Here is a 27,286-nt window from a genome sequence, read left to right on the forward strand (position 1 = left end):
ACCAACAAGATAATACCTGGACTCTGGACAGGCTGCTGGCATCTGGGGCACCTCTGTCAGATGAGAAGGCACATGGCTGGTGGCTGCTGGTCCTTCATGCCCAGATTTCATTGCTTTCAGCTTCCAATTCCAGTGGCTTCCTCTCTGAGTTTCTTTGGTCCTCTCTTGGCTTCTCAGGGGCTTTTCTCTATGAGCGTCTCTTAATTTCATCTCTCTGCTCTCTGTGAGTTTGATTTTTGAAGGTGTTAGATTTGAGATTTTAGAATAGCCCATCCCTTTGGGAAACAATGTGATTATTGATGGTGTTAGTAAGTTATGATGGAACCTAAAAACATCTGATTTAATTAGTCATCAAATGTTTGAACCCTTTCTATAACAATACGAATACTTATGTTTAAATCATTCCCAGTTACAGAGAACTCATTAACTTCAAATCTTCTTTATGTGGTTTCGGGCAATACAAAATTTTTCTTAAATTGAACCCAAATTCAGTCTCCCCTTAACTTTCTCCCAATAGCCCATAATTTTACACCTTTGGGGCTATGAAGTCTAAATCAGTGGTTTTCAAACTTTGTTGAGCATCAGAATCACTTGGAGCGCTTTTTAAAACCCAGATTGCTGGGTCCTGCTCCCAGAGTTTTTGATTCAGTATAAGTGGGATGGGACCCTAGGATGTGCATTTCTAACAAGTTTCTTAGTAATACTGATGCAACTGATTCAGGGACCACACTTTCATTTTTTTAAAATATCTATTGGTATAAACTTTGTCTGACAACTTAGCCAATATTTGAAGAGAGCCATTTTGTTCCTTGAGTGTTTTTTTTTTTTCAGAGATTTATCAAGTTCTTTTGAACATTTCCTGTATGTCATGATTTTGAGAAAGAAGGACTCTCTATAGTGAAATTCTTAAGTAGAGTCAATAACTGGCCCCAAAAGGTTGCATCCTTGAATGCTTTAACATATTTTGCAATGGTAAACATTTAAGCCTATGTGGTTGTCTTGTATATTCCTTCCTAATTTACCTCTCCTAATCATCATAGCCTCCAAGAAAACAGAAATTTGCCTTCATATGAATATACTTAGCAGCCATGCTCCTTTTTCTTAGCCCTTTTCCACATTAGCTAGTTAGAAAGAATTATTTAAACCTATTTCTTCTGTTTTCAGGGGAGAAGTCCTTCAAGATTGTAAGTTTAAAATATTCAGTATAACAGCAGACTAGGGTACTTAAGGTTATATTGCTGGTTAAGATATGTAGAGACATCAGAGATCTCAGAGAAAGGGGCTTTCAACAATATCCTGTAATTATTGGTTATTATTTTGTTTCTAGGTTTATTTGCATTTTTTAAAAAAAACTAGGGTACCTAAAACTTTGCAAAATCTCTGCTTATTTGCGCAAGTAATTTTTAGGATTGTGGAAAAGTAGGCCTAAAAGTTTGTACAGTTGTTAGGATCTTGCTATACATTGCTAAGTAGCTTTTCTGATAGACTATACCAATTCACATTCCTACCAACAGTGCTGACAGTGTCTCTTTAATTATACCCATTCCAAAATTGGGCACTGGAAAGTTTGTTTGATAATTATGAAAACAATGTCTTAATGTGTTAATTGGCATTTGTTTAATTAAATAAGGTCAACTAGTGAGGTTGAACAATTTTCATATTCATCATGTATTTCTTACGTTATTAGTCCCTTTATAGACACTGACCATGTTTTCATTAAGGTTTTAATATTTTTAATTTACTGGTGAACTGACCTTTGATGTCATAAATGACAACTTTTTTTCAGGTTTTTTTTTTTTTTTCTAATTGTTTTAATACTCAGAAATTTTAGATTATGTTGTCAGTTTTATGTTGTTTTCTCTTAATTGTTCAATTGTGTTTTTACCTGGAAAATATTTTCTCATCTAGATCAGATAGACATTCACCAATATTTTTAGCACAGTTTTTATGTTAAATTTTGATATATTTTTAAATGTAACCCTTCAGTAAATCTGAGGGGTGGTATAATGTGATATGGAGAAGCAGATTCAGTTTTCATTACATTTAGTTTCATATGTTCATTATGAAATGTTTTTGTTATCAAACAAGAAAAATGAAAATAGCCTATGTTCACTTCTGTGATGACAATTTTGAAATCTAAATGAAATGAAACTTTCTGGAACATTATATTAATCTGTATAGTCTCAAGACATAGATAACCCAAATTCATCAATACCACTGAAAAAAGTTATAAACAGCTCTAAAAACAGATTCAGAGCCAAATGCTTTGCTAATGAACTCTTCCAAAATTTTAAGGTCTAGATAATTTATATATATCATGTAAGTTTATCTATCTGTATCCATATATGTATATATACTATTACTAGAACATAGAAAATGGAGAATTATAAAATTTCTCAATTCTTTTTATAAATCTAGCATACTGATATCAAAACCTTACACATTTCATACAGAAAAGAAAATGCCAGATGAATTTTACTTATGAAGAGGGAAACAAAAACCCTAAATAAAACAAATATTAAACAGTTTATTCCAGAAGTACAAAGGTTATTTCATACCTGGAATTATATCAATATAATACCTCCTTGAAAAAGGCAAGGTGAATGAAACAAAGAGGACATTGTGGCTTCTTTTATAAAAGAAATACAGATATATCATTGACTGATGAATCTTGGACTAATCTTTTATTTTTAAACTTGTTTTGTTTTAGTTGTTATTTATAAACAGCATATACATGACTTACCATTTTAAACCCATTACAAGAAGTCTTTATCTTTTAACAAGGGACTTGTTAAATTCATTTATATTTTGTCATAAATATATTTGGTCTTACCTTATGTTGTTTGGTATTTTTGTTTTGTTCTTTTCTTGGTTCCTACTGTTGTTTTATTGTGTTATATTTGCTTTTTCTTCTTCAGTGATTTGGTAAGGTGCACATCAGTTTTTTAATTTTTATAGTTTCTTTAAAGTTTTTCAAAAAATTATTTAATCTGTATTTCTGTTATAGTCAAAGTCAAGATCCCCCCTGCCCCCCATAAGATAAAATATTTGCATATTTCATTTCTCTCTGCTGCTTCTATACAGCTGTTTTGTTTATATCTATGGATTTGGATCCTGATTATTTATATATTTAGATCTGTGTTTAACTGCTGTCGTTGTTCTTTTTGTTTGTTTATTTTTATTGAGATTGTTCACATGACAAACAATTATCTAAACATCCAAAGGGTACAATCAGTTGCCCATGGTACCATCATACAGCTGTGCCTCCATCACTACAATTAATTTTTTTTTCCAGTTTTTAGAACATTTTCATTACTCTAGAAAAGAAATAAAGACAAAAAAGGAAACTGAAATCCTCCCATACCCCTAACCACCCCCCCCCTCTGTTATTGATTTATGGTTTTGGTATAGTACATTTGTTACTGTTGAGGAAAGAATGTTAAAATACTAGTAACTGTAGTATATACTTTGCAATAGGTATATATTTTTTTCCTATATGCTCCTCTATTATTAACTTCTAGTTATAGTGTCATATATTTGTTCTAGTACATGAGAGAGATTTCTAATATTTGTACAGTTAATCACGGACATTGTCCATCACAAGGTTCACTGTTTTATACATTCCTATCTTTTAACCTCCAACTTTCCTTCTGGTGACATACGTGACTCTGAGCTTATCCTTTCCACCACCTTCATGCACCATTCAGAACTGTTAGTTATTCTCACAACATGCTACCATCACCTCTGTCCATCTCCAAACATTTAAGTTCACCCTAGCTGAACTTGCTGCTCATAATACGCAACTGCTCCCCATTCTTTAGCCTCATTCTATATCCTGGTAACTTATATTTCATGTCTATGAGTTTACATATTATAATTAATTCATATCAGTGAGACCTTGCAATATTTGTCCTTATGTGTCTCTCTTATTTCACTCAGTATAGTGCCCTCAAGGTTTCTTCATCCACCCATTTTTTTTAAGACAGTTTTGTTCACACACCATACATTCTGTTCTAAGCAAACAATCATTGGTTTCCTATATACTCATGTATTTATATATTCAGCACCATCGCCACTATCTATATAAGGACATCTCCATTTCTTCCACAAAGGAGGAGGAAGAGTCAAAGAAGGTAGAGGGGCAAAAGAAAAAGAAAAAATAAAGAGAGAGAGAAAAAAAAACATGGCAGCTAGAAAGCAACAAAAGGAAAGATAGCATTAACCTAAAGCAGAATAAAGGGTCAGACAACATCACCAATGCCAGGAGTCCCATACTCTTCCCCTATGTCCTCCCCCCCCCATATGCATTTGACTTTGGTATATTGCCTTTGTTATATTAAAGGAAGTGTAATACAATGTTTCTGTTAATTATAGTCTCTGGTTTGCATTGATTATATTTTCCCCCCAATCCCACCCTATTTTTAACACCTTGCAATGTTGACATTCATTTGTTCCACCTCATGTAAAACATATTTGTACCTTTTATTGCAATTGTTGAGCAACCTAGGTTTCACTGAGTTACACAGTCCCAGTCTTTATCTTTCATCTTTTGTTCTGGTGTCCCACATGGTCCTAACCTTACTCTTTCAACCACACTCATGGTCATCTTTATTCAGTGTACTTACATTGCTGTGCTACTGTCTCCCAAAATTGTTTTCCAAATCTCTCACTCCTGTCTTTTCCTTTCTGTCTGCAGTACATCCTTTAGTGTTTCCTGTAGAGCAGGTATCTTGTCTACAAACTCTGTCATTGCCTGTTTGTCAGAGAACATTTTAACCTCTCCCTCATATTTGAAGGACAGTTTTGCCGGATGTAGGATTCTTGGTTGGTGGTTTTTCTCTTTCAGTATCTAAAATATATCACACCACTTCCTTCTTGCCTCCATGGTTTCTACTGAGAAATCCACACATAGTCTTATCAAGCTTCCTGTATATGTGATAGATCGCTTTTCTCTTGCTGCTTTCAGGATTCTCTCTTTATCTTTGATGTTTGATAATCTGATTATTAAGTGTCTTGATGTAGGCCTATTCAGACCTATTCTGTTTGGGGTATACTGCGCTTCTTGGATCTGTAATTTTATGTCTTTCCTTAGAGATGGGAAATTCGTTGATTATTTCCTCTATTATTGCTTCTGCCTCTTTTCCCTTTTCTTCTCCTTCTGGGACACCAGTTATACATACATTCCTGCATTTCTTTGTGTCCTTAAGTTCCTGGAGATGTTGCTCATATTTTTCCATTCTTTTCTCTGTTTTTTTGTGTGTAGGCTTTCAGGAGCCTTGTTCTCCAGTTCCTGAGTGTTTTCTTCTGCCTCTTGAGATCTGCTGTTGTATGTATCCATTGTGTCTGTCATCTCTTGTGTTGTGTCCTTCATTTCCATAGATTCTGCTAGTTGTTCTTGCGAACTTTCAATTTCTACCTTATGTAAGCCCAGTGTTTTCCTTATACTCTTCATCTCTTTTGCCATATCTTCCCTAAACTTTTTGAATTGATTTAGTTTTAGTTGTTTAAATTTCTGTATCTTAGTTGAAGTGTAAGTTTGTTCCTTTTTCTTAGTGTAGGTTGTAGTTTTCTGTTGTCTAGGCATCTGGTTTCCTTGGTTACCCCAATCAGGTTTTTCCAGACCAGAACAGGCTCAGGTCTTGGAAGGAGGGAATAGTATCCGGTTTCTCTGAGGGTATTTGAGAAGATTGGTACACCCTATGAGGCTTCAAGTCAGTGTGCTTTTCCACCGAGCAGGTGGCACCTGTCAGCCTGTAGCTCCAGACTGGTTTAAGGAGGTATGGCCCATGGCTGTTTTTCCCCAGGCTCTGGGGTCTGGTTCTGAATGGAAGGTGAGTAGTAGAGCTTGTCACCACCTTCTTCCTCTTAGGGAAGATAACCCTCATAGGGAGGGGTCATTTGCATTTGAATAGTCTCTCTGCCTGTGCTAACTCCACCCTTGTCTGGGTCAGAGTGCTGGGAACTGAAAATGGCTGAGGCTTTCTCCACTGAGCCGAAAAAGGGACAGAAAACCCCCTTCAGGGCCAGTCCGCGGCCAACCTCTGGCTCTCCAAGGTCAGTCGTCACCAAAAGCCTCTGCTTGTTGGGGATTCATATCTTGTATTGAGCAGTCCATATTTTTTAATTGAAACCGCAGTTGGAGCTCAGCTGAGATATATTTGCTTGCTTGGAGAGTGCTGCTCTCTAGCACCGTGAGGCTTTGCAGTTCAGGCTGTGGGGAGAGGGAGTTCCCGGGTTGGATCCACAGTTTTTACTTACAGATTTTATGCTGCGATCTCGGGCATTCAGGTTGGTGTATGATGAGTGGACAATCACATTTGTCCCCCCGCAGTTATTCCGCAGTTATCATGGAATTTAGCATACAGATAGTCACGAACAAGAACAAAGTACACATAGACCTATACATGTAAAATATAATGAGTAAAGCAATTGCTTCATTTTAGTAAGTAAACCTATAAAAATGAGATAGAATATTGACTTACAATTTGCATAGCTAACATGTTTATTATGTAATTTGTAAAAAGTTATTGTCAAGGAAAGTGAGCTTTAAGCAAACCAAGACTTGGCAATTCAAAGTAACATCTCATTTTAATTTCTCAGACTGCCTAGTATTAAAAAACAATAATTTTTCTATGTGTACTGGTTGGGGCAGAATCACATTTATAAGATTGTAGTCATCTTTAGGGTAAGGATCATATGGAAATTGTTTTGTTCAGCAGAATGTTATAGTCAAAAGATGTTTCTTTTGATGCCAAAAAAATAGATCCTTAGAGAGAAATGTAGTATATTCATTAGTCTGTAATAATTTTAATAATAAAATTTGTTTAAAAAGTAGTGGTCAGGATTTCAGAAGTATTTTCCTATTAGCTATACCTGTCTCAACTAGTTTGTTCACACCTGGGGCAATTGTGTTAAATTTGTTGTTGTAGAGAGAGGGAACAACTTCATGAAGTGCAGTACAGAGTATGTTGTTCACAGCTCTTTCACCTAGGGATTAGAAGTCTTTCACCACCCCCTCCAAACCTATGTATTTGCAAAGTGATCCCATAGCCCTAATCTACATGCAGTCTTTATCTGAAAATCAAGAAGCTCAGAGAAATTGCTGTTGGTATCGACTGTTCTGTTAATCATGCTAGTCCAGAAGCATTTTATATTCACATGGTGGTAAGAAATGTATCTGATTGTGAATTAGAGTTCTGTTGTACCTGAAGTAGTTTAGCATTGCTGAAAGACTTTAAACTCTACAGCCATTAGAAACATGCCTGAGTACTACGACCTATCAGTTTTCTACTGCTTTGATATTTGCAAACTTGTTTTGATTATTTGCCTTATAACCGAATAAAAGGATACTTGACATGTTTTTCTAAAATTCTTTAAAAACAATGAAGTTTATATGACATGTAATTTTAATTTTAAACTGATAAGCTCTGTATATTTATAATAATTAATATACTTGTTTCTAGGGGCCACCTACAGATGCTCCTGCAGTGGACACAGCAGAACAGGTCTATATCTCTTCCCTGGCACTGTTAAAAGTAGGTATTAAATGGAGTTACTTGTTTTAGAGAGTTCTGTTACTCTCACTATATCTTTTGTTTTGGAATAATTGCCACCTTAATCCTGTCAGCCATAAGTTTTTATTGTTTTAGGTGCAACTATAAAATAGACTTTTATTTCCACTGAAACAAAATTAGGTTCTTTAAAAAGGATCAGAGCTTTCAAACAAATGAGCTTTATGTCCACATATCTTCTTCTTTACAGATGTTAAAACATGGTCGTGCTGGAGTTCCAATGGAAGTTATGGGTCTGATGCTTGGAGAATTTGTTGATGATTACACCGTCAGAGTGATTGATGTGTTTGCTATGCCACAGTCAGGAACAGTGAGTACTTTTATGGTTGTCTGCTGCAAGTAAATGTGTTTCTTTTCTTTTTTCTTTTCCTATGCAAAATAACTTTTCAGCATATTATATTTCCTCTTCCCAATAGGAAAAAAATAATTATGAGATTAATGGTAGAAATTTCTAGACTGTATTGAATTAAATCATTCTTTCAAGGTATCATGAATTCCTTGTAAGTCCACAAAATTAATGATGCTAACACCACGTGTCTTTATTCATACCTTCAGTTTTAAATAACATAACATACTAGATTTAGAAGTTAGTTACCCTAAAATATCAGGGTGTTTGATTAGTTTCAACAGTTGTTTGAAGATTTCAGAGACTCTTTTATTTAGATTTTTCATTCGTATACACTTACTAATCCTTATGTTTTGTTTCCATTATTTTGAAATATGTACCTTTCTAAAATGTTCTACATGTGGTGATGAATGACTTTGAACATTTCTATTTAAAATGTTAAGTTGTAAAAAAATGAAAAAACTATAGAGAACTTCAGTTCTTTTTGCTCAGGCTTGGTAGTTTGTTTACAAAAGAAGCATACACTGAATTTTGAAAGTCATCTACTCTGCTTTTGAGTACATTCTTCTTTCGGAAGCTTTTTTTGTTTTGCTTTGCTTTTTTTGTAAATTCATTGAACTTGCGTTCATAGATGTGTATTTAAATGTAAGGAAAATGGCCCCCAAATGGTAACCATTTTACCTATTTTCTAAAAAAGTAAATAACATACATAACCTTCCCATCCACTTGCCAAGAAAAATAAAGTATGTATATTTTTCTGATGAATGTTTTTCCTCCAATATATACCATTTCTCTTATTGAGGCTTAATAAAATACCTGGATTAAAGAAATTGTAGTCATAAAAACATTTGCTGTATTTGTGGTTCCTTACTGTAAGTGTACTTTGATAAGGTAGACACTAGAGAAAGCAAATTTTATTTTTAAATCATGTGTGTGTGTGTATAAAATAAGAATTTAAGATAGGGTAGTTGCTAGAGAATGTAAAGTATTTGTAAATAATGCAGAATGGAGAAAAATATGCAAATTTAAAAATCTCTAAATAGGCCAGTTATTGAAGTCAACAAATTTGGGTCTTCTGATTTTGTTCATGTGAAAATCCCTTGTATTTACTTTGTACATTTGAAAATAGAGTAACATTCTACATATTTAGATTCAGATTTTAATTTTAGACTACTATTATTGTACCTACCTTTTCATGTCAGGATTTATAAAATGCATAATAAAATTAACTGATTTCTGTTACATGTGGCTCTTACACAGAAATCTCTTATTTCCTTTTATGTCATATACAATAGAAGATTTTGATCCCCATATTCACTTTATATAGTAAAATTAGAAAGTTTTCCTTCTGGCAGAGTGGTCAGCAGTCTTTTTCTATAAAGGGCCACTTATGTCTTCTGTTGCATATTCTTCTTCTTCTTTTAAAATAATCCTTAGCCCTTTCAAAATGTCAAAGTCATTCTTAGCCTTTGGGCCCCATATTGCAGACTCCAGTGCTGGAGGATATACTAGCAATACTGTTTGCTTTGGTGGACAGGAAGTGCTTATGTTTACTGGTAAATTAGACTTAGATTCCTGATGTTAGAAGAAAGCCTTGTAAGAGCTTTAATGGCAGTGGTCTGTCACCAGAGAGATGATAGGAAGCATTTTCATTCTTCCATATCTAAAATCTAGCAAAATAATAATAAATAAACAATTTTAAATCTAGCAAAATAATACAATATTTAAAAGATTTGCTTCCTGATTATCTTTAGTGGGGAGTTTTTTGATGATTGCTTTCAGATTTCCCTCAAATTACCTAATCTACCAATTAGTCCAAACTGAAGCACTGAACTTTCTCCCCTACAAACCCACCCACCCAACAAACAAAAACCACAGCCCTGGGAAACTAATAAATTATTTTCCTTCTTCAAAGTATTTACATTATTGAAAAAAAGATTTGGGACTGTTTATTATAATAGCTGAATAGTTGTAGAACTTTGGATGAGACGGTTCTTATCAGTTATCAGAAGATGACATCAGGAAAGTATGCTTGCCCAGTCTAACCAAAAGCTGTTGCTGATAGAATCATTTGGTTTTTCTGATACATCGCGCAATGGCCATAAACTTTTCAAGGATCCTGAAAGTTGTCTTAACTCATTAACTAACAGCAATTTGATACTTGGCAATTTTAGAAGTTTTTTTGATGTATGGTTCATAATTGAATGACATGATCAAGTATTGAATATAGGTATCAAAACCTAGAAAAAGATGTAGGTACCCCAAAATAATGTACATAGCTGATTTTTGTAGCTCTTTCTTCATTTATATTGTAATATAAAGTTTTTTTTTTCCCTAAACTTATAAAAGCTAAGCACTTTTCTTTTCTTTCTAAACCAGGGTGTCAGTGTGGAGGCAGTTGATCCAGTATTCCAAGCCAAAATGTTGGATATGTTGAAGCAGACAGGAAGGTAAGTATTTTAAGTGATCATATAGAGAAATGATGGGAAATTATTTTCAGAAAAGTACCTCAAAATTATGGATATTTATGAATATAATTCCTAAAGAAAAAGCCACATAGTTGATGTAAAAGTATCTGTTGTATCAGTTCTCTGTGTCACCAGTCTAATGTATCGTCCCTCTAAAGAATCAAAGAAATTTGCCAAAGAACTGCCTTATTAAAATGCTTGAATGTCACATATGAAGCTTGGGATATAGTTTCCCTCTCTCTAGCTTATGGAGTTACTGTCTAGCCGCTTGTCATGGAAAGAGCTTATATTTTCTATATATTCAGAGTTGCAACTGGACGAGATTCTAAAAATTTAGTTATGACTATAGGCATATGAATGTTAAAGACAAGGAAAGGAGAATCCAAATACTCCTCAAGTAGCTTTTTTTTCCCCCAGATAAATTTCTCAATAGTTGTCATTCTCTTGCTCAAATTCTTCTACTGTGGAAAAAAACTTCAAAATTAATGTTAGCAAAAGGCTCAGCAGCTGCGCAGAACCGTGCAAATTGGTTTTTGACTGAGTTCCTAGTTCTACTGCTGGTTTAATTGATATTTAATCCTTTCACAACAGTGGATCCTGGTGTCCATTGTTAAAAATGTACTCTGTGCCTAGAAAATCCAACTCCCAGAGCTAAGGAGTTAAAGAGTAGATATTTACTTGAATCCTGAAAGGGTAAAAACTGGCTCTGAGGAAGTGTGGTAACAAGGTGAAAAACTGAAAGCCTTATCTACCACTGCTAATGTGCATCTCTTAATGATAGCACTCCTTTGTCACACTTATTCATTTCCATGTTTTCTGGGTAATATGGTATATGATTTCAGTGTTTCTAATGGTGCCTTTTCACACCTGTGTGTTTTTCATCTCTTCTTAATTTATACACTGTTAGTGTGTTGTTTCTTTTCATATCATAAATGTATTACTTGTTCTGTTTTGAGTGTCTGAATGCCCTCTTTGTTTCAGGCCTGAGATGGTTGTTGGTTGGTATCACAGTCACCCTGGCTTTGGCTGTTGGCTTTCTGGTGTGGATATCAACACTCAGCAGAGCTTTGAAGCCTTGTCGGAGAGAGCCGTAGCTGTGGTTGTGGATCCCATTCAGAGTGTAAAAGGAAAGGTAGAGTAGATTCTATCTTTATTAGCATCCGCTGCCACATTTGGTTTACAGATAAGTTAAGTAAAAATCCGTTTTGTTTCATGTGGGATGCTTAATTACACAGAAGACCCCCGTTTACTTAAAAAAAAAAAACAAACTGAACAATTATTATAGCAATTAATTCTTTAGAAATTTACTTTTATTTTGATGAACTATTGCCTAATAATCATGAATGTTTATCTTCACATTTTAAAAAGGTCATAGTTAGGAATATTAAACCATACTAAAAAACTGTTATACACATTTTATTTATCAAACATTGCTCTAACTTGCTTGTATTTTCAAGTGGTGAATTTGGGATAGCACAACATTTTAAGGGTCTGTTTTACAGACATTGTGCAGGACATATTTTTGTGGTGTATGTTCCAAATATTTTAGATAAAGAAAACTTACCCAAAGACTTGATATCAACCACTCACCTTTTTGGAGTGAGGATGCAGATGAATGATTAAATATGCTAAATGATTCTGAAAAGAGATTAACTTGCAAAGCATATTGGGTTATAGTTGTTCTTTGTTGAAATCTCTTTTGTTCTTTTTTAGGTTTTTTTTTTTTTTTTTTCATTTGTTCTTTCTTTCTTCCTTTTTTTTTTATTTCTTTCTAGCCCCATATGCCATTTTCCTATTTCCTGCCTCTTGACAGCAGGGAGCAGCTCTATTATCACCTTCACAGAGCTGTCTGCAAATGTGAGAGGCAATTCGATTTTGCTCAGCCACAGGGAGAGTGGATTAGAAAAGCTACAGAACATAGAGAAATTGGCTAGGTGGTTACTGCTTTAAAATACTGCTGAGTTGTCTTGTTTGAGCATGTACTTCCATTGTAGACTAGAATAATTGTTAAAATAAAAACACAATACATTTATGGAATCCTTTTTTTTTAGAGCACTTAATAAATATTAGCTTGCTATCTATCAGACCTGAAGTTTGATAGTAGTACAGATTACATTTATAATCTGTTCACCAGCTGAAACAAACTAAACATGGCTGTTACCTTAGAGTTCTTGTCTATCATGAATTTGGAGTTGAACACTTTCTGACATCATATTATTATGTTGAATAAAAATTGAGGTCTTCTCTAAATCATGATCCTAATAGTTGTGATTTAAAATTTCAGAGGCAGAAACTAGCTACAAAACAATAATAATAGAAGCTGACATACTAGGCAACTCAGAATAGATAACGTCTGATGCTTATTATATACCTTTATTTCAGTTTATTTACTTTCTTTCTACTAAATGTATTGTTACTTAACTGTTGTAGATAAAGGGGATTGGAAATCCTTGACTTTTGTTAGCTTTCTTAATTAAAACTACAGCTTAGTTCTGTTTAATTCTCCAGTAGTCAAGGTACTTTTTTAGTAATCATAAGTAACTCACTTAAGTAATAATTATTTTAGAAATATAACAGAATTATCCGATAAGCCCCACCACCACCACAGTATTTGTGAGTAACAGCTGAAGCTTAATTTTAAATATAATTAGAATGCTATTTTGTAATATTAGTTTGACTGACTTTTTATGTTGCTTTGATTCATGGGATGATGGCCACTTTGCAAGGAAAATACAAAGCTAAATACATTCTCAAAATAGAATTAAACAAATATATATTTTATTTTTAGTTATTCTGTTTGTAGAATTTTAAATGGCAGTTTTAGTTTCTAAGCTTAGTTTAAATATTGTATAACGTTGAATTTGCATTGCCCACTTCTAATTCATGATAGTCCATAGTAAACAAATGCATTTCATTTAAAAATATACTTGTGTCCCATCAGTCCACTGAGAATGCTGAGAATGTAGTAAAATGTAGTATTTTTTATTTTTAAAAGAATATATCTAAAATTTTGTACCACTGTTCAGTTTTAATATATCATTAAAATATTTTGGAAACAAATCAGTATAAATATCTATCACTGATGACTTACAGCATTTGTTGTACCTAACAAAGAGATTCATACATTATATGACCTGAAATAAGGATCTAGTTCTTTGTCAATAATGCAACTTCATCTGTAAGGTGGCTTGGTTTGGTTGTAATTCATGGTTCTTTCAGTGTCAAGAAAACACCTCTCAAAACTGTGAAATAAATTAAATGATAGTAAGTCCATGAGAATATTAACAGAGTATTCTAGTTAAATCATTAAACTTAAGAATATAAACTTGTAAAAATGAAGAATAACATGGGAATCCCCCCACCCCCCCTACATGATTTATCAAAGGTGTCAAAATATTTAGTAAGGCATTAGAGCAAGAGTTAAAATGGCAGTCTAATATGTAAATGATATAAGTTGGATGTCTACTCACCTTTTTAAAAATCTCTTTCTTGTATATATTTATATTTGCATTTTTATAAATCCTAATAGTATCTCTCTGGTTTTGAGTTACTAGATAATTCTTTGTAATCTCAGTTCATTCACAAGTTTTATATTCTTTTATGGTTACTTGACCGTATCTTTACTGAATAACTGCTGTGTGCTAGATATCATGCTAACCATTTCAGAGTAACTCAGGAATGGAAAATGAGTACCAGAGGTCTTCTCAGGGCCTTTTCTTATGTTACTGTGGATAGGTGTTGCTTTCTTCAGCATAAGTCAGAGGAAGGATCTGTACATTTTCTGTAAATTCTCAATAGTTGTTCAGACTATTTACAGTATATATTATGTATTATGTATTAATGGATATTTCTCATGTATTTGTTCTATGAATTTTTAAAAGTAATTATTAACATACTCATTCCTGCCAGCTTTTGGGATATCCCTAGGACCAAACATTGAAACCAATGTAAATAATAAAACACACTATATGATGAAGGGTCCATACCACTCTTTATATGATATGATACTATAAATGTTTAAAAATAATATAGGTAAAAATCAGTGATAACAGCATTCATATTTAAAATGGAGAGTAAGCACGTGGAAATTACCAGTGAACTATGTTCTAAACTAACCAGTGAAATAGTTTTCAAGATTCTGCTATGTTTTTTTAGTTTATTCTTTATGCATATTATTACTTTGCTTTTGAAAACTCCTGATACTGACAGAATTCCTGTCAATAAAGTGTTCACATGTTACCTGCTAATTCCTAACAACCTTTGTGTCCAGTCTTTATTTTGAAAACAAAAAAAGCACTTATGGCCATTTAGTTCAAATAAAACTTCATACTGCCTAGGTTTTCTTGACAAAATTTCATTTAATCTGATCCAAAATACTCACTGGAGTTTTGAAAATGTAATGTTTATGTAGTTGCAGATCAGCTTAGCAGCAGGTATTTCTTAAACATACCTGACGTACCTTTGGGCTGATGATTCTGGGATAGAAAAATATAGAATGGTCCCTGTCTCTTTGAGAAGATAAGTCCTATACATTAGTGTGCGTAGTGAGCAAGATAACATTCCACCCATTATACACTGATATGCTTGCATTACATACTAATACAAAACAAATTATATATATGCATGTTTCTGTAAGTATTAAATTGGTTGCTAGAGACAAATAATTCAACAAATACTATTCAGAACTTCGTATCTGCCAGTGTGCAGTAAAATGTTACTCATATAGCAGTAATGGGGCCCTGCAGAGTAAGCAGAATTTGTATTGAAAAGTTTTAAGCTGGTGGAGATTTTAAACTACCCAAATATTAGTTTTGTTTTAACCTTTCTCCTCTTCCTCCTTCTCCTTTCCTTCTTCTTATTCTCCTTTCCTTTCTTTTGTTCCTCTTCCTTTTCTTCCTCCTCTTCTTCCTCTCCTCCTCTTCCTTCTACTTTTACAACTTCTACTTCTTCTTGTTCTTATTCTTGTTCTTTTTCTTTTTAAATCTCTTTAGAGTGTAGAGCAATGAAAAGCATAGGCTAGGAAATAGGCCTGAATTAAAATCCCATTTGTATCTCTTACTTACATCATAACTTTGAGCAAGTTACGTAATCTTGAACTTCAGTTTTCTTACCTATAAAACAGGGATTTTGATACCTGTGTCATAGTATTGTTTTGAGTATTGTAAGGTGATGTATGTAGTGATTAGAGTGCATGTGAATACAGATGTGGAATAAATGACACTTTATTATTATGAAGGATTAAAATAATTGGTACTTATAAGGATTAACCAGCATTTTTTTTTAACTTTGTAATATTCTTTATTTTATTTACTTATTTATTTTAATCTTCATTTTATTGAGATATATTCACATACCACGCAGTCATATAAAACAAATCGTACATTCGATTGTTCACAGTACCATTACATAGTTGTACATTCATCACCTAAATCAATCCCTGACACCTTCATTACCACACACACAAAAATAACAAGAATAATAATTAAAGTGAAAAAGAGCAATTGAAGTAAAAAAGAACACTGGGTACCTTTGTCTGTTTGTTTCCTTCTCCTATTTTTCTACTCATCCATCCATAAACTAGACAAAATGGAGTGTGGTCCTTATGGCTTTCCCAATCCCATTGTCACCCCTCATAAGCTACACTTTTATACAATTGTCTTCGAGATTCATGGGTTCTGGGTTGTAGTTTGGTAGTTTCAGGTATCCACCACCAGCTACCCCAATTCTTTAAACCTAAAAAGGGTTGTCTAAAGTGTGCGTAAGAGTGCCCACCAGAGTGACCTCTCGGCTCCTTTTGGAATCTCTCTGCCACTGAAACTTATTTCATCTCCTTTCACATCCCCGTTTTGGTCAAGAAGATGTTCTCCGTCCCACGATGCCAGGTCTACATTCCTCTCCGGGAGCCATATTCCACGTTGCTGGGGAGATTCACTCCCCTGGGTGTCTGATCCCAACCTTTCAAGTTGGCTTAGCTAGAGAGAGAGGGCCACATCTGAGCAACAAAGAGGCATTCAGGAGGAGGCTCTTAGGCACAATTATAGGGAGGCCTAGCATCTCCTTTGCAGCAACCGTCTTCCCAAGGGTAAAACCTATGGTAGAGGGCTCAACCCATCAAACCACCAGTCCCCTCTGTCTGGTCATGTTAGCAACCATCGAGGTGGGGTAGGCCAATACCCCTGCATTCTCCACAGGCTCCTCAAGGAGGCACTACATATTTTTTTCCTTGTTTTTCTTTTTTAAATCAAGTGTATGAAAAAAAAAATTAAAAACAAACAAACAAACATACAATAAAAGAACATTTCAAAGAGACCATAACAAGGGAGTAAGAAAGAGACAACTAACGTAAGATAACTGCTTAACTTCCAACCTGTTCCTACTTTACCCCAAGAAAGTTACCTAATATAGCAACATTTCTGTGAACTTGTTCCTACTATATCCATCAGAAATTAACAGACCGTAGTCATTCCTGGGCATCCCCAGAACACTAAATAGCTTGTCTGTTCTTCTTGGATTATTGTTCCCCCTTCCTTAATTGCTCTCTATTGCTAGTTCCCCTACATTCTACATTATAAACCATTTGTTTTACATTTTTCAAAGTTCACATTAGTGGTAGCATATAATATTTCTCTTTTTGTGCCTGGCTTATTTCGCTCAGCATTATGTCTTCAGGGTTCATCCATGTTGTCATATGTTTCACGAGATCGTTCCTTCTTACTGCCGTGTAGTATTCCATCGTGTGTATATGCCACATTTTATTTATCCACTCATCTGTTGAAGGACATTTGGGTTGTTTCCATCTCTTGCAAATTGTGAATAATGCTGCTATGAACATTGGCGTGCAGATATCTGTTCGTGTCACTGCTTTCCGATCTTCCGGGTATATACCGAGAAGTGCAATCGCTGGATCGAATGGTAACTCTATATCTAGTTTTCTAAGGAACTGCCAGACTGACTTCCAGAGTGGCTGAACCATTATACAGTCCCACCAACAATGAATGAGAGTTCCAATTTCTCCACATCCCCTCCAGCATTGTAGTTTCCTGTTTGTTTAATGGCAGCCATTCTAATCGGTGTGAGATGGTATCTCATTGTGGTCTTAATTTGCATCTCTCTAATAGCTAGTGAAGCTGAACAATTTTTCATGTGTTTCTTGGCCATTTGTATTTCCTCTTCAGAGAACTGTCTTTTCATATCTTTCGCCCATTTTATAATTGGGCTGTCTGTACTACTGTCATTGAGTTGTAGGATTTCTTTATATATGCAAGATATCAGTCTTTTGTCAGATACATGGTTTCCAAAACATTTTTCCCATTGAGTTGGCTGCCTCTTTACCTTTTTGAGAAATTCCTTTGAGGTGCAGAAACTTCTAAGCTTGAGGAGTTCCCATTTATCTATTTTTTCTTTTGTTGCTTGTGCTTTGGGTGTAAAGTCTAGGAAGTGTCCGCCTAATACAAGGTCTTGAAGATGTTTTCCTACATTATCTTCTAGGAGTTTTATGGTACTTTCTTTTATATTGAGATCTTTCGTCCATTTTGAGTTAATATTTGTGTAGGGTGTGAGGTAGGGGTCCTCTTTCATTCTTTTGGATACGGATATCCAACTCTCCCAGCCCCATTTGTTGAAAAGACCATTATGACTCAGTTCAGTGACTTTGGGGGCCTTATCAAAGATCAGTCGGCCATAGATCTGAGGGTCTATCTCTGAATTCTCAATTTGATTCCGTTGATCTATATGTCTATCTTTGTGCCAGTACCATGCTGTTTTGACAACTGTGGCTTTATAATAAGCTTCAAAGTCAGGCAGTGTAAGTCCTCCCACTTCGTTTTTCTTTTTTAGAGTGTCTTTAGCAATTCGAGGCATCTTCCCTTTCCAAATAAATTTGATAACTAGCTTTTCCAAGTCTGCAAAGTAGGTTGTTGGAATTTTGATTGGGATTGCATTGAATCTGTAGATGAGTTTGGGTAGAATTGACATCTTAATGACATTTAGCCTTCCTATCCATGAACATGGAATATTTTTCCATCTTTTAAGGTCCCCTTCTATTTCTTTTAGTAGAGTTATGTAGTTTTCTTTGTATAGGTCTTTTACATCTTTGGTTAAGTTTATTCCTAGGTACTTGATTTTTTTAGTTGCTATTGAAAATGGTATCTTTTTCTTGAGTGTCTCTTCAGTTTGTTCATTTCTAGCATATAGAAACATTACTGACTTATGTGCATTAATCTTGTATCCCGCTACTTTGCTAAATTTGTTTATTAGCTCTAGTAGCTGTATCGTCGATTTCTCAGGGTTTTCTAGATATAAGATCATATCGTCTGCAAACAATGACAGTTTTACTTCTTCTTTTCCAATTTGGATGCCTTTTATTTCTTTGTCTTGCCGGATTGCCCTGGCTAGCACTTCCAGCAGAATGTTGAATAACAGTGGTGACAGCGGGCATCCTTGTCTTGTTCCTGATCTTAGAGGGAAGGCTTTCAGTCTCTCACCATTGAGTACTATGCTGGCTGTGGGTTTTTCATATATGCTGTTTATCATATTGAGGAAGTTTCCTTCAATTCCTACCTTTTGAAGTGTTTTTATCAAAAACGGATGTTGGATTTTGTCAAATGCTTTTTCAGCATGTACGGAGATGATCATTTGATTTTACCCTTTGGACTTGTTAATGTGTTGTAATACATTGATTGATTTTCTTATGTTGAACCATCCTTGCATGCCTGGAATGAACCCTACTTGGTCATGGTGTATGATTTTTTTTAATGTGTCTTTGGATTCGATTTGCAAGTATTTTGTTGAGGATTTTTGCATCTATATTCATTAGAGAGATTGGCCGGTAGTTTTCCTTGTTTGTAGCATCTTTGCCTGGTTTTGGTATTAGATTGATGTTAGCTTCATAAAATGAGTTAGGTAGTATTCCATTTTCTTCAATGTTTTGAAAGAGTTTGAGTAAGATTTGTGTCAGTTCTTCCTTGAAAGTTTGGTAGAATTCCCCTGTGAAGCCATCTGGCCCTGGGCATTTATTTGTGGGAAGATTTTTGATGACTGATTGGATCTCTTTGCTTGTGATGGGTTGGTTGAGGTCTTCTATTTCTTCTCTGGTCAGTCTAGGTTGTTCATATGTTTCCAGGAAATTGTCCGTTCCCTCTACATTATCCAGTTTGTTGCCATACATTTGCTCATAGTATCCTCTTATAATTTTTTTAATTTCTTCAGGATCTGCAGTTATGTCACCTTTTTCATTCATTATTTTGTTTATATGGGTCTTCTCTCTTTTTGATTTTGTCAGTCTAGCTAGGGGCTTGTCAGTCTTGTTGATCTTCTCAAAGAACCAACTTTTGGTGATATTTATCCTCTCTATTGTTTTTTTGTTCTCTATGTCATTTATTTCTGCTTTAATCCTTGTTATTTCTTTTCTTCTACTTGGTTTAGGATTGGTTTGCTGTTCATTTTCTAGCTTCTTCAGTTGATCCACTAGTTCTTTGATTTTGGCTCTTTCTTCCTTTTTAATATATGCGTTTAGTGCTATAAATTTCCCCCTCAGCACTGCTTTTGCTGCATCCCATAGGTTTTGGTATGTTGTGTTCTCATTTTCATTCATCTCTATATATTTAGCAATTTCTCTTGCTATTTCTTCTTTAACCCATTGATTGTTTAGGAGTGCATTGTTTAACCTCCAGGTATTTGTGAATTTTCTAAGTCTCTGATGGTTATTGACTTCTAATTGTATTCCATTGTGGTCAGAGAATGTGCTTTGAATAATTTCAATCTTTTTAAATTTATTGAGACTTGTTTTATGTCCCAGCATATGATCTATTCTGGAGAAAGTTCCATGAGCACTGGAAAAGTATGTGTATCCTGGTGATTTGGGATGTAATGTCCTGTATATGTCTGTTAAATCTAATTCATTTATCAGATTGTTTAGGTTTTCAATTTCCTTATTGGTCTTCTGTCTGGTTGATCTATCTATAGGAGAGAGTGATGTGTTGAAGTCTCCCACAATTATTGTGGAAACATCAATTGCTTCCTTTAGTTTTGCCAGTGTTTCTCTCATGTATTTTGTGGCACCATGATTGGGTGCATAAACATTTATGATTGGTATTTCTTCTTATTGAATTGCCCCTTTTATTAGTATGTAGTGGCCTTCTTTGTCTCTCAAAACGTCCCTGCATTTAAAGTCCATTTTCTCTGAGATTACTATTGCTACACCTGCTTTCTTTTGGCTGTAGCTTGCATGAAATATTTTTTTCCATCCTTTCACTTTCAATTTCTTTGTGTCCCTGTGTCTAAGATGAGTCCCTTGTATGCAACATATTGATGGTTCATTTTTTTTGATCCATTCTGTGAATGTATATCTTTTAATTAGGGAGTTTAATCCATTTACATTCAATGTTATAACCGTGAAGGCATTTCTTGAATCAGCCATCTTATTCTTTGGTTTATGTTTGTCATATTTTTCCCCTCTCTCTATTAATATCTTTTATTGTACCCATACTGAATCTCTTTAGTACTGAACCTTTCTCCAAGTCTCTCTGTCCTTTCTTTGTTTCTCTGTCTGTAGGGCACCCTTTAGTAACTCCAGTAGGGCAGGTCTCTTGTTAGCAAATTCCCTCAGCATTTGTTTGTCTGTGAAAAATTTAAGCTCTCCCTCAAATTTGAAGGAGAGCTTCGCTGGATAAAGTAGTCTTGGTTGGAAATTTTTCTCACTCAGAATTTTAAATATATCATACCACTGCCTTCTCGCCTCCATGGTGGCTGCTGAGTAGTCACTACTTAGTCTTATGCTGTTTCCTTTGTATGTGGTGAATTGCTTTTCTCTTGCTGCTTTCAGAACTTGCTTCATCTCTTCCGTGTTTGACAGTGTGATCAGAATATGTCTCGGAGTGGGTTTATTTGCATTTATTCTATTTGGATTTCGCTCAGCATTTATGATTTGTGTATTTATGTTGTTTAGAAGATTTGGGAAGTTTTCTCCAACAATTTCTTTGAATACTCTTCCTAGACCTTTACCCTTTTCTTCCCCTTCTGGAACACCAATGAGTCTTATATTCGGACATTTTATATTATCATATCCCTGAGATCCATTTCGATTTTTTCAATTTTTTTCCCCATTCTTTCTTTTATGCTTTCATTTTCCATTCTGTCATCTTCCAGGTCACTGATTCGTTGTTCAACTTCCTCTAGTCTTGTACTTTGAGTGTCCAGAATCTTTTTAATTTGGTCAACAGTTTCTTTAATTTCCATAAGATCATCTGTCTTTTTATTTAGTCTTGCAATATCTTCTTTATGCTCTTCTAGGGTCTTCTTGATATCCTTTGTATCCCGTACTGTGGTCTCATTGTTCATGTTTAGTTCTTTGAGTAGCTGCTCTAGGTGCTGTGTCTCTTCTGGTCTTTTGATTTGGGTGCTTGGGCTTGGGTTATCCATATCGTCCGGTTTTTTCATATGCTTTATAATTTTCTGTTCTTGTTGGCCTCTTGGCATTTGCTGAACTTGATACGGTTCTTTTAGGATTTGTAGACCAACTGAAGTCCTTATCTCTAATTTATCAGATCTACAGCTTCATGGAGTACACTTTCTCTAACTAACCAGCAGGTGGCGTCCACGAGCCACCTGTTTTCCACAAGCCAGTTCTCCCCTGCTTTGCCTTTGTGGTGAGTGGGGAAGTGAGTCTTGTGGGGTCCAATTGGTGTACCAAGCTTGCGTGTGTAGTTGGTGTTGCCCGCTCTGTATATGGGGTGTGTTTCTGGGCAGTCAGGGAGAGGGGGTGGCTCTAACAATCAAATCTCCCTGGTGATCCTAGAGTTTTAAAGCTGCTGCAATAGTCTAATCCTTCAGTTCAGTCCTGCCACAGTTTGTTTCTGCCACTGACCCACAAGTCCTTGGTATTGGCATATGGCTCCTGAGACTTGCAAGTGGGCCCCTCTTCCAGGCTGTGCACCCCCTGGTCCTCTGTTGACGGGTGACTGTGCTTTGTCACAGGTGAGTGCCGTCCCCCCAGGGCAGTTCTGGGCTGCTGGGCTGTGTAGGGAGGCTCCCAGTCTGCTGAAATGATGGCTGAATGGGGCTTTGTTAATTCACACTGGTCCACCTTCCCAACTCTGGCACAATCAGCTGAGGTTGCAGGGAAGGCTAATGTCCACGCCCAGTTTTGTGGTGTGTGCGTGTTATTTGAAGCACTTCCGTCACACTGGGTTGTCTGTGGCAGCTCTGGGCTATGGGACTGGCAATGGGCAGGAGTGTTTCCTGTCCACTAGGATGATAGCTGTGAGCGGACACCCCCCTTTTCTTGGGAAGTTGTAGTGTTTAGTGAATTTTCTCAGCCACTGGATTATTGCCTTTTGTCTCAGAGCTCTCTTAGTTCTGCTCTTGTCTTGACCTGCCCAAATTGTAAGTCTTTAAAGCTTTCTGTATTGGGCTTCTTAGAGTAATTGTTTTAGAAAAAGAAAAAAGGATTTAAAAAAAAAAAAAAAAAAAAGAGCCCTCCTCAGAGATCTAATGGGTTATTGAAATGCTAAGAGACAAAGCAATTAGGGCCATTAAGGAAAGGTCCACAGGGCAGAGAGATCAGCTTTTCTTCTGGATTTGCCTATGAGCCTCAGGGCCTGAGCTCTGCCCTTCCCCTTTCTATGTTCACCAGAACTCCAAAAATCCTCCGCGTTTATTTTGGAGTTTGTTGTGTTGTTTTTTTCTATGCCTGTCTCCTCTCTGCTGGGCTGGCTGCTCTCAGATTCTCCGGTGTCTAGTCTCAGTCTATCTATGGTTGGAGTTTGGATCAGTAGAATGAGGTTCCGATAAGGGCTGCCACTGCAGTTCTCCCTTCTCCTTCCCGGAGCTGACAGCCCCTCCTCCCATGGGACTTAGCCTGGCAGGGAGGGGTGCGGGTCCCCTGGCCACAAAAACTTACAGATTTCGCTGATCTCAGCAGTTCCACGTTTTCATGAGTGTTGTATGAAGTATGCCCAAAGTCAGATTGCTCTGTGGTGTCCAGTCCACGCAGTTCCTGGCTTTCTACCTACTTTCCTGGAGGAGTAACTAAAACATGCAGCTCACCAGTCCGCCATCTTGCCATGCCTCCATCAGTATATTTTTAAAAATAGAATATGAATTTTATAAATTTGCTAAGAACAGGTCCATGAATTCTAGCTTGCTGGCATTTAGGAAGATGAAGGTAATGACCACAAAAGAAATGAAGACTTCTCTTCTTGTATTTTGTACATCCAACTAATTTAGGAATACTCTTCTTATTCAGCAACTTTTTATCAAGCACCTACCATTTTCCAAGGTATTTCCCTTGGGCATGCTAATGTAGGAGAAATGAATATATTATTAAAATTCTGACCTATGAAATGATTAGTGTGTGTACTTAATCATTTTGTGTTTTATTCGTCTGTTTGTCTCCTCCAATAGATTGAGACCTCTTTGAGGGGAGAAACTTTCATATCTTTGAAGTTACATGGTACCTGGCAGGAACTTTAAGTTTATAAAATAAAGTCAAGGAACAGATGTTTGTCAGTATCAGCTATTATCGATTCTGATTTTGTTGCTTTTAGCATGTCAAAACTAAAAAACAAGCAAACAAACACTTGCAGTTACTTTCTAGGTTTAGTAAATAATTTTTATATATTCAGCAGTCATAGAGTTAGGTATTAAATGACTGAAACATGAAATTGACATGGTCAGTTAGCCAGTTAGCTCATAGACATTAGCCTTGATGAATTTGAACCTTATATAATCAGAGCTAGAGTTCAAGTTTAGCATGTCATTGTCTTCTAAAAGAAGTGAAAGACAATTACAGCAGTTACTATTCATAAGATTCTCCCTCTCTTTTTAAATTTAGTCCATAAAATTCTCATGATCAGTATCCCATTAAGACCAACTAGGGCTGAATAGTCTTACTCCTGAATTGTATACACACATACACACACTCTTTCTTGATCTAGTTTTCCAAATTAAAAGAGAAAAACAGGAAATAAAAAACATGAAAATTCTATTTCCCTCCTAATATAGTTCTAGGAGCATACCCTTCCAGCCCCTGGAACAAGATCAGTTAATATGTTATCTGATGTTTGCTTCCTGTTTTTCACTCTTGTTATCAGTTTGAAGTTATATAACACTCTCGGATTTAATCTTGGAGGATAACTAAGGAAATATCATAGGTGCTAAAATGCTTATTCTATTCCAGTTAGACAAACTTAATTATTTATAAAGTTCATTTGGTTGATATAATAAAACATTTTCAGCTAGAAATGTAAAAGCAATTTTATGTTTCAACTTCTAAGAAGCATAAATCTTATATATAACTGACAATTCTTAGTGGAGATATTTTAACCTAGTGCCTTCTATATTAGTAGTGTAATCTCTGAACTAATTTATTATGCTTTAGTACTTGCTGTGCATTTTGAATGATTTAATGTGGTTCAAATTACTTTGAATCCAACTGTTTCAGTAAAAATACAGAAAACCTTTAAGATGATGTCCCATTATCTATAAGAATATTATTTATTGACTCTTGCTTCTTGAATGCTTTTCTTTACCCAATCATTAATTATTCCTGATTAATCATTCAGCAGACACTTACTGTTTGCCGGGCATACACAGGAAATAATAGAGAAGAATAAGACCTATTTCTTATCCTTCTGCCAGTTTTGAAACTATGACTTCTGAAATGATGACTTTGTACAAGAGCACTTTTCAGATCCCATACATAACTAGTTTTTTAAGATCATATTCAAGATGATTTGATATGTTTACCATTGTTAATTGTGAGGATTTTTCCTGAACCTGAGACTTAGTTTTGGCAGGTTTAAGGTGTTATTGTAATTCCTGAAGAAGGCAGAATTGATTACAGTGGTAAATTTTGTTCTGTCATAGTCGATTCCTTAGTGGTTATTCTTCGGCTAATAGTAAGCTAATTAATAGATATCCTCTGCCACTTTTCATATTCCAAATAGCTTTACTGTATGCAGTTTTTATTCCAAATTAAAAACAAGTCAGTGCTTTGTGCTTGAGGTTTTTAGTTCAGCATGCCATGATGCAGAGAGTTTCATGAATTCAAAGCTGAGCAGTGATAAAAACAGAGGGGGGTGTATATTCTAAAGCTAGTGATTAGATTTTTTTTTTAGAGATAATGTCATTTTTCTTTTTTTTTTTTTTAAGGAAAAAATAAACATGTATGGTAAAACTTTATATAAAACAGTAAACAAAAATGCTTGGTTGGAGCTTTTCATTTCATTAGATATTTATTCTGCAACATGTGTGTGCCAGGTGCTCTGCTGGGGAATGGATATTCAGTGGTGAATGAGACACAAAACCTGCTGTGAGTAACTGAATCTAATAGTAGTCTTTTCCTTTATATTATGGTAACTGTTATACTGAATAGTTTGGTGATGAAGAGCACTGGCTTTGGCATGCAGTATAGGTACAAATCATAGCATTATCACTTACTGTTTGGGTCACTTCATTTAATTTATTTAAGTCCTTTCTGAGCCTCAGTTTCCTCATCCATAAATTGGAAATACGAGTACCTACCTCTTAGTTGTTGAGAGGATTAGCAAATAAACCAAATAAAAAATACATAAATGTGATACACAGCAAAGTAACTGACCTTACATATATTTTCCTACTAAAATGATTTTGCCTATTCAGAAATGTCTGCATTTTTCTTTGAAGGTGTTGTTACAATACAAGAAATACTTGTAAGTCCCTTTTTCCCCTTATCCATCTGCCCCACTGCTACGCTCACATGGTAGAACCCTAGCCTGTAGTCTCTGGGGTCCTTTATTCCTTGACTTCATGTGGGACTGTCAACAAGGGTACCAGTTTTGTTGCTTTGATTTGTCTGCCAGAAAAAGATCTGGGGTCATTTGTTCATTTTATATAGGCTGACTGAGAAGCCACCAGATAGAACTGACACTCTGGGTTCGCATCGGACCAGTGACCTGGAGACGATAGTCTCTTATAGCTGAGGAGTTCAGTTTTTAAATTCACTGTTTGTCACATATGAATCTAGAAATATCTACCATGCAGGAGTTACCATAGTTCTATGCATATTAAGTCATTCTTTTAAGAAAGAGTTAGTAAGATTCATTATAAATATACACTATTTTCTTTCTTTTATTTGGGAAGTTTCCTAAGGAAAAACATGTCTTAAAACATCTCTCCTTAATTTCCTGTTGATGTTTTCATATGCCAAGTGTCTGTGGATGCCAAATGTGTAATTCTGATTTGAATTTTAGGGTAACTTTTTTCTAACTTTAACACTGTATTGCGTGCTCTGCTTAGTCAGCTTAGTCTGCTTACTGTGAGTTTGGGTCTCTAAGGAACCGATGCCAAAATGGGATTAAACATGCAAGATATTCATTATTGGGGGAAATATCTGTGAAGGAGAAAGGAAACAGGAAGGAGTTTGTGGGAGAGTCTTCAGATAGCAGTGCAGGTCTGAAATTGTGAAAGGGGAAAGAGAAGGTGGGATTGGATAAAAAGAGCCTCAGGCTATAGCACAGTACTGAGCACATTTTAGGTAAGCTGATGTGGAGCCAAAGCTGCCCTTCAGAGGAATCCCTTATTTGGTAGGAATGGCTAGATCCTAGCACCCTCGTTGTGCTTTGTCATTGGCTGGGAACAGCCCAGGGGATGCATGACCTGGTGTGAATGCCAGGGATCCAGAGGTGCAGTGGCTGCAGATTATCAATCAGCTGTGCTCTCCACAGCAGTTTCTCTTGAAAGGAGATCTTAGCTGGACAACTCCATGTTAAGAACTGTGTGGCAGGTACAAATGTATTATTTATTTAATCCTATTGACAACTCTGTCAGGTATCATTAATGAGGAAGCAGAGACTTTGAGAGATTAAATAACTTTCCCTTGGTCACTTAGTTAGCAAGTGATATAGCTAGAATTCTCACTTAGG

At 35.5% G+C, this 27,286-nt stretch overlaps 1 protein-coding gene across 1 annotated transcript in view; it reads left to right on the forward strand.

Annotated features, from left to right (window-relative positions):
- The window catches only part of PSMD14 (proteasome 26S subunit, non-ATPase 14), a 136,020-nt gene that overhangs the window by 78,093 nt on the left and 30,641 nt on the right, over nucleotides 1–27,286 (forward strand). Inside the window, exons 4-7 of the mRNA XM_037849877.1 lie at nucleotides 7,464–7,535; nucleotides 7,762–7,881; nucleotides 10,297–10,367; nucleotides 11,367–11,517. Of these exons, the coding sequence (XP_037705805.1) occupies nucleotides 7,464–7,535; nucleotides 7,762–7,881; nucleotides 10,297–10,367; nucleotides 11,367–11,517 (414 nt within the window). The remainder of the gene's footprint in view (nucleotides 1–7,463; nucleotides 7,536–7,761; nucleotides 7,882–10,296; nucleotides 10,368–11,366; nucleotides 11,518–27,286) is intronic.

The sequence above is a fragment of the Choloepus didactylus genome, chromosome 9 (genome assembly GCF_015220235.1).
Source record: "Choloepus didactylus isolate mChoDid1 chromosome 9, mChoDid1.pri, whole genome shotgun sequence".
NCBI classification, from domain to species: Eukaryota; Metazoa; Chordata; class Mammalia; order Pilosa; family Megalonychidae; genus Choloepus; species Choloepus didactylus.